The 7,768-nt window shown below is 52.0% G+C and overlaps 2 protein-coding genes across 3 annotated transcripts; both read left to right on the forward strand.

Moving 5' to 3' along the window:
- The first annotated feature begins 828 nt into the window (after positions 1–828).
- WDR74 (WD repeat domain 74) lies at positions 829–6,947 on the forward strand. 2 transcript variants are annotated; one of them, XM_055415701.2, is made up of 11 exons: positions 829–984; positions 1,066–1,172; positions 1,258–1,379; positions 3,418–3,493; positions 3,628–3,774; positions 3,939–4,040; positions 5,316–5,416; positions 5,509–5,564; positions 5,907–6,052; positions 6,136–6,210; positions 6,711–6,947. In XM_055415701.2, exons 1-11 carry the CDS (start codon positions 921–923, stop codon positions 6,888–6,890), a joined length of 1,176 nt encoding a protein of 391 aa, XP_055271676.2. In that variant the 5' UTR covers positions 829–920; the 3' UTR covers positions 6,891–6,947. The 2 variants fall into 2 exon arrangements, with proteins under 2 accessions (XP_055271676.2, XP_055271677.2); XM_055415702.2 differs by having other exon boundaries at positions 830–984; positions 6,154–6,210; positions 6,711–6,945.
- Positions 6,948–7,084: 137 nt separating this feature from the next.
- TEX54 (testis expressed 54) lies at positions 7,085–7,627 on the forward strand. The gene is made up of 2 exons (XM_088832240.1): positions 7,085–7,151; positions 7,259–7,627. The coding sequence occupies exons 1-2, from the start codon at positions 7,085–7,087 to the stop codon at positions 7,462–7,464; spliced, it is 273 nt and encodes a 90-aa protein (XP_088688366.1). The 3' UTR covers positions 7,465–7,627.
- Positions 7,628–7,768: the final 141 nt, after the last annotated feature.

The raw sequence follows: 7,768 nt of genomic DNA on the forward strand, positions 1-7,768 counted from the left end.
TTACAACGAGGAAGACTTTGGACCAGAGAAATGGTTGAATGTCTCATAAAGGGAAATCATAGTATTTCAGAGAAAGAGACCGTTCAGATTTACTTTAGGGTCTGTGGGGGGCGGTAATGGTGGTTGTGGTGTGTTTCTGCGGACTAACCTACCGCGCGGCTTGCCTAGAATGTTAAGCTCTGACACTTATTGGCAGTTCTCCAACTGAAGTGGTAATCAAGACTGTTTCTCTGTGGAGGGCAGATCTGCCAGGCAAGAGTGGGATGCTTTATTCTTACTGATATAATTTCAGATGGCAAAGTTTCTGATAGACTTTTATTTCAGACAAGTCATCCAAAGAGGGCCGTTATGAGATTTTAAAGTTGGAGCTTATCTTTGGAAGAACTGTTTCTCTTAATTTTGTAGATCTTCATTGCCCATGGTGCTGTTTTATACCATCAGGAAATCTCAGTGTGAGGAAATAAAAGTAACGCCCCTACCCTCACTTTCCAAAACCGAGCTCGTCGGTTTCATATCCCCCAACTTTGTTCATTTTGTCCTATTACGCTTGAAGTTGAAGCCATGCGCCTCGTTAGTGATTTGAATCGTTCCTGAAATAAGCTTTTTTCTTCTCTTGTACAGAAAACATACATTGCTTTTGAGCAGAGGAACAGACTAGGGCTGCCTGGATCCGATATCGTGGTTGAGGTAGTATGCCTTTTACTCCAAATGTAAAATGGTCAAGTTACTGTTCAGATCTCCACAAACAAGTCTCCAGGTTTCATTTTTGTAAAAAGCAAAACCAGCTGGCGGGGAGAATATTTTTACTCTTCCGGTCCTTTAAAGGCCTAGAAATGGAGTTCCTCCGGATCCGACTAGGCGCACGCTGGTGACGCAGGCGCTGCGCCGGAAGCGTGAGCCTTGGGTTCCCGAGCTCCGCTATGGCGCCTGCGGCTGCACGCTGGAACCATGTGTGGGTTGGCACCGACACTGGCATCCTGAAAGGTGGGTAGCGGGATCGGGCGTCGGGAACTGCGGGCGTCGCCGTTTCGCGACGCTGACGCGATTGACGTCCGTGTCCCGCAGGAGTGAACCTTCAGCGCAAACAGGCGGCGAACTTCACGGCGTCAGGACAGGCGCGGCGCGAAGAGGCGGTGAGCGCCCTGTGTTGGGGTGCGGGCGGCGAGACACAGGTGAGCGACCGCTGACAGTCGGAGCTGGGAGGCTGGGGCGCGGCCGTCTCGCTCTTCTCGCCATCCTGTGCTCCTCTGCCCGCAGATCCTGGTGGGCTGTGCCGATGGGACTGTGAAGCACTTCAGCACCGAGGAAGGCAGGTTCCAGGGCCAGAGGCAATGTCCTGGAGGGGAGGGCACGTTCCGAGGCCTCGCCCAGGTCGACGGGTAAGACCAAACCCCTTGCAGAAACGCTCAGGTCGTAGCAAGAGCGTTGAGGCTTCCGCTGGACGACCGCGTAGTGGCGATCCACCTTGAGGTGACATGAGCCTGGTCTGCGTGACAGGGGCCTTTTTCCTGCCTTCGTCAGTTCATTCCTATAACAAACATTTATGGAACACTTACTCGGTTGTTTATAGGCACTGGGAGAAATGCAAAGGCTTAGGTAAATCAGACACAGTATCTGCTATCATAGAGTTTGCTTCTTCCAGAGTTTTGGTTTTTGTTTTTTTGGCATAATAACCTTTTGGATGACCCTGAGGACGTTATTTAATAGTTTGAAAGTCAAAGTGTTAGTCGCTCAGTCGTGTCTGACTCTTTGCAATCCTATGGACAGTAACCCGCAGGACTCCTCTGTCCGGGATTTTCCAAGCAAGGATACTGGAGCGATTTGCCATTTCCTTCTACAGCGAATCTTCTCTGGTCTCCTGCACTGCAGGCGGTCTCCTGCATTGCAGGAGATTCTTTACCAACTGAGACACTAGGGAAGTTTAGAATACGTTTTTAAATGGGGGCTAACAACCACCAACAAAGTGGTAAAGCTCCTAAAGTAAAGAATAGGAAATGCTGGGTTGCCGGCTTAGTTTTCTTCTGAAGGTGAAGAGAGAGACTATGAGCTGACTGTAGGTTTGGTGAGGTTAATTCTGACAGGTGAGTCTGGAAGGCTAGAACGGGGGAGGAGGAATATTTGAACTTGGCCTTGAAGGTTGGGTAGAATTTTGACAGGTGGAAAAAGGAGTAAGGGCTTTCTAGAAAGAGGCTCCTGCCTGAGCAGAGGCCAAGGATTGGTGTGAGGCTATAAGGCACATCACAGGGAAGATAAACAGCATTTGGGGGTTGAAGAGAAGACTCTTGAGAGTCCCTTGGACTGCAAGGAGATCAAACCAGTCAATCTTAAAGGAAATCAGTCCTGAATATGCTTTGGAAGGACGGATGCTGAAGCTTCAATACTTTGGCCACCTGATACAAAGAACTGCTGGAAAAGATTGAAGGAGAAGAAAATGATGAGATGGTTGGATGGCGTCACCAATTCAGTGGACAGGAGTTTGGGCAAGCTCCAGGAGTTGGTGATAGTCAGGGAAACCTGGAGTGCTGCAGTCCATGGGGTCGCAAAAAGTCGGACACAACTGAGCGACTGAACTGAACTGGGGGTTGAAGCCCAGGAAACTTTTTTTTTTCCCTTTTTAAAAATTTATGAGGAAGCATTTTAATATAAGATAAACAAGGTAAGTTGGGATTTAAGATAAAGTGCTTAAGTGTCAGGTTGAGCGATCTGCAGTTTTGTAGGTAGTGAGGCATGATTGGTTTCTGAGCAGGAAACACTGTAGTCAGAGCTGTGAGCCTGCAGGAATGTGGAGATGGATTGGAGAGGGGGCAGTTGGGAGACTATTGCCACAGCCAGGAAAACCCAGAGCCTGAACCTTGTTGGGGAGAGTGGGCGGATATGAGAAAAAGCAGAGGGCTTGGGCTGTATAGATCCTGGGGAGAGATTGGCTTGTCTGGTCTGACACCCAGAACAGGGAACTTGAGAGAGAAAGCCGGTGTTTGATTCTGACCAAACACTAAATCCAGAGCAGTCCCATTTCAGTGCTTTCAGAGCTCTTCCTCCTGACTCCTGGTGACCACATCAAAAAAGACCAGCAGGGCCAGGTGCCCCAGGGGGAGCTGTGGAATAGTAAAGACTCTGCTTTGCAGTATCACAGTCTTGATTGCAGCTCTGATTCTGACATTTATAACTAAGTGACAAATCTTATAATTTTTCGTAGCTTCAGTTTCCTTACTTATAAGACCGGTAAACCATTACCTTGATGAGGAAATTAAATAACAGCCACCAAGCCCCGCCCAGACCTGAGTTACCTAGAGGCTTCCTTAGGAACAGGGCTGGTAGGAGGGAGTCTAGTTCATATGAATTTGGGGGTGGGTTGACTGAAGACAGAGAACACCATTTACCCCTGCTCTTTTAACTCTATCCTCCCTTTGCCTGCAGCACCCTCATCACGTGTGTGGATTCTGGGATTCTTCGAGTCTGGCATGACAAGGACAAGGAGGCATCCTCTGACCCAGTGAGGCCCCCCGCCCCATCCTGATCCTGATGGTTGGGGAAGGTGGGGCCCAGGGTAGAGCCAATGAAGGCTTTGGGGGAGGAGGATTAAGGATCTGGAAGTGACTCTCATCTCCCCTCTCTCATTCTTTTCAGCTCCTGGAACTGAGGGTGGGCCCTGGGGTCTGTAGGATGCGCCAAGACCCAGCACGCCCCCACATAGTTGCCACAGGTGGGAAGGAGAATGCTCTGAAGGTGTGGGACCTGCAGGGGTCTGAGGAGCCTTTGTTCAGGGCCAAGAACGTGAGTGATGGCGGGTGGAGAGGAACTGGGTCTGAATTCCCAGGAGTCAAGGCCACTGATTATGAACTGGAGGCTGGCTGGGTTTTAGGGGATGATGATAGAGGCAGAGGAAGGGATGCACTGAGCCCCTCCCAGCTCTGTCCCTCATCTACCGACACCGCCAGGTACGGAATGATTGGCTCGACCTGCGGGTTCCCATATGGGACCAGGACATACAGTTCCTCCCGGAGTCACAGAAGCTCGTCACCTGTACAGGGTACCACCAGGTAAGGCACACATCTCACCCCTAACTTTTTCTGGGCTCACACAGCTTCCTGGAGAAACAGGAGGCTTGCTCTTTGCAGGCTCGGTTCCCACCATTTGGCACAGCCACTCTTCTCGCCATCCTTCTGTCATCCCTGAGCTCCCAGAAGGACCACTTCCCCCATCTGTTCCAGCCTAGTGGCGAAGCCAGTGACCTTCGCTTACTACATTCTAGGAAGGAGTTGCCTGAACTGTGATTCTTCCTTTTCTTCCCACCTGGAAGAGACAAGGGAGTGTCCCCTTCATGGTAGAATCACATGGGGCCTGTGTTATGAGAAGACATGGATTGGGTATCAAGAGAACTGGATTCTGGTCCTGATGGCAGTCTCTAATTTGCTTTGGGACCCAGCCATAACCCTCTAGTATCTGAAATATTTGGTCTCCACTCTTCAGCTGTATAGGAAAGGCCCAACTGGGGATCCTTTCAGCTGGGCCTTTTTTCTTTGACCATGCTGCGTGGCAATCATACTTCCCTGATCAGGGATCGAATCTGAAGGGGAAGCTCGGAGTCCTAACCATTGGACCACCAGGGAATTTGAAATTCTAAGACCCAGGCCGGACTGGGTGGGGCTACATTTGCCCTGCTTCCTCTGCTCTGCATACTGAAGTCAGCTCTTGGTAATACACTTCTGCTCAGCACACATATGAGGGCTTCCTCTCTCCTTCCTGTCCAGACTAAACTTTTTTCTCTGTTTGAGTTCAGCAACTCTGACAGTTCGGCCAGTTTGCTCTTCCAGCATGAGAGGGAAGTATAGATGGAATGCTCACACATGCAGACCATGGGGATGCTGCTGCTCCTAGCCTGGGGGAACCTCTGTTCTCAGCTCTATATGTTCATGTTCCTCAGCAACTCTCCTCTACTCCTCAACACTCAGAGAAGAAGCGTGTTTCAAATGAGAAAGTTTCTCTGAAAGAGTGGATTGTAAAAGCAGTGTATGGGGTAGGGGGGCTTCCCTGGTGGCTCAGCAGTAAAGAATCTGCCTGCCAAGGCAGGAAGTTCAGGTTCAGTCCCTGGTTTGGGAAGATCCCTTGAAGAAGGAAATGGGAACCCATTCCAGTATTCTTGCCTGGGAAATCCCATAGACTGAGAAACCTGGTGGGCTACAGTCCATGGGGTCACGGAAGAGCTGGAAACAGCTTAGCAACTAAACGACAACACAAATGAGGGGAAGTGAAGACGTAGAGCCGGAGGGGCCGTGCAGAGTGAAGGCGCTGTTATGATGCCTGTCTTCTTCCAGGTCCGTGTCTATGATCCAGCCTCCCCTCAGCGCAGGCCAGTCCTTGAGGCCACCTACGGAGAGTACCCGCTGACAGCCATGACCCTCACTCCTGAGGGCAAGTGAGTGTGTCGAGGGCAAAGGGGGGTTGGGGAGGGCTCCAGGGGCCTCCTGCTGACCAACCCCACGTGTGTCTCTCCGGTCTCCCCCTCAGTTCAGTGATTGTGGGGAATACTCATGGGCAGCTGGCAGAAATTGACCTTCGGCAAGGTGAGTAGACCAGGGAGCCTTGCAGAGGGGCAGGGGTGGGGAGGAAGGGCAGGATTCCCCTCTGACAAGGGGTGGTGGAGCTGCTGAGCCCTCTTTCAGGTGCCAGAACCAGGTTCAATCCCGGTTCTGCCAAAAGCTCTGTGACCTTGGACAAATTACTTTGTCAGTTCCCTGTGCCTTAATTTCTTCACCTGAAAAATGGAGATGTTAATGGTAACTGCCGTGTCAGCATTATGTTAAATGAGGATTAAATGTTGAAAGACAGTGATCTGAACAGAAAACACTCAATAAATGATTGTTGGCGAACCAATTAGAGCACTGATAACTGCCCCCTTTTTCCAGGGCGCCTGTTGGGCTGTCTAAAGGGACTGGCAGGCAGCGTCCGAGGGTTGCAGTGCCACCCTTCAAAGCCCCTACTAGCCTCCTGTGGTTTGGACAGAGTCTTGAGGATACACAGGATCCGGAATCCACGGGGCCTGGAGCATAAGGTGAGAAACCACTCATTCCTGCCTCTTGGGTCCTCCTCCCTCCCCCATTCTTGTTTCTGTTTCAGCAGACTTGGCCCCTTAAGGTCCCTCATCTCTTGCAGGTTTATCTCAAATCTCAATTAAACTGCCTCCTCCTGTCAGGCAGGGATAACTGGGAGGTAAGCTCTTGCGTCTGGGAATATGGGAGCTAAGGGTATAGGTGTGAGGATCTCTCTGTGAAGAGGAAAAGGAAGCAGCTGGAACTTAGACCTGAGACTGTCCATCCACCTGCTGGGTATAGTCCTGACAGGGTCATTGCCAAGGGTAACAGGAGCATGGATGAAGTGAAGTGAAAGACATTCATTCATGTGTGACTCTTTGTGACCCCATGGACTGTAGCCTACCAGGCTCCCCTCTCCATGGAATTCTCCAAGCCAGAATACTGGAGTGGAAAAAGCCATTTCCTTTTCCAGGGGATCTTCCTAACCTAGGGATTGAACCCAGGTCTCCCGCATTGCAGGCAGATTCTTGACCAGCTGAGCCACCAGGGAAGTCCAGGAGCGTGGATGGGCATGGTTTTTAGGAGCAGGAAACAAGGGGTGGTGCCTGGAGGGATGATTCTCCTCCCTGTGGGTCTGTTATTGTACTCTGATTCCTGAAGGGTTTTCCCACTTACCAGGATGAACCGCAAGAGCCTCAGGAGCCCAACAAGGTGCCCTCAGAAGACACAGAGACAGATGAACTTTGGGCCTCCTTGGAGGCAGCTGCTAAGCGGAAGCTCCCCGATTGGGAGCAGACCCAAGGCGTTCTCCAAGCCAGACGGAGAAAGAAGAAACGGCCCGGGTCCACCAGCTCCTGAAGAGCTTGTGCTCACTTTGTAAATAAACAGCTTAAAACGTAACATGACCTTGAGCCTTTTGTGATGGGAGAGTGGTGGTGAGTGGTGGCCGCTCCCTGAGCTGGGGTGGTGGGGGTATCTGACGTCACAAAAGCAGGGCCGGGAACCTGCCGGCTGGTTTGGGTGGCACCTAGTGCAGGGTCGCAAGCGGGGCCATGGGCTGCTGCCAAGATAAGGACTTTCAGACTTCGGATGAGCAGGCCAAGGAGGCTGGGTCAGAAGGTGGGACCAGAGACACACCAGGGGGCCCAAGGAGCAGGGAGTGGGGACTGGACCACCAGGAGGTTGGACTGGGGAGAGTAGAACTCAGCGGCCTCGCATCCTCGCAGGCACTGATGCGGACTCGGTGGAGCAACGGGATCGCAGGTCGAACGAAAGTCTTCTGATTACTGTGCTGTGGCGGCGGCTATCCATGTTCAGCCGTCGGGGTTCTGCTCGGTCAACCAAGAGGCAGGCAGTCCAGAATCTAAAGCCGGCGATTGGGATCCAAGAGTGCGATCAGGAGAGGATCCAGGAGGAGCCGGAGAAGGGGTGACTTCACCCCTGTTCTCACTCCTCCCCAGCCTTCAGAGAATAAAGTTTCTAACGTGTACCTGCCTGAGCGCTTGTGCCTCGGCTTTGGGCACGTAGAGCGTGGGCAGCACCAGGGTCGCGGGCTCTTTAAGGCTCCTTCCCTGAGGCTGGCCAGTCCCCGGGCCCCCGGCTCTAGTTCCTTGGGGGGCGGGGCCACGGAGGTAGCCTAGCCAATGGGAGAGCGAATTAACACCTGCATTTTGGTGGAGGGGCGTGTCTCTCGGGTCGCCAGGCTCGAAGAGGCGTGGCACCGCCTTCCCGTCACC

This window comes from Moschus berezovskii, chromosome 25 (genome assembly GCF_049115385.1).
Source record: "Moschus berezovskii isolate FMDL1 chromosome 25, NW_MosBer_1.0, whole genome shotgun sequence".
Taxonomy (NCBI): domain Eukaryota; kingdom Metazoa; phylum Chordata; class Mammalia; order Artiodactyla; family Moschidae; genus Moschus; species Moschus berezovskii.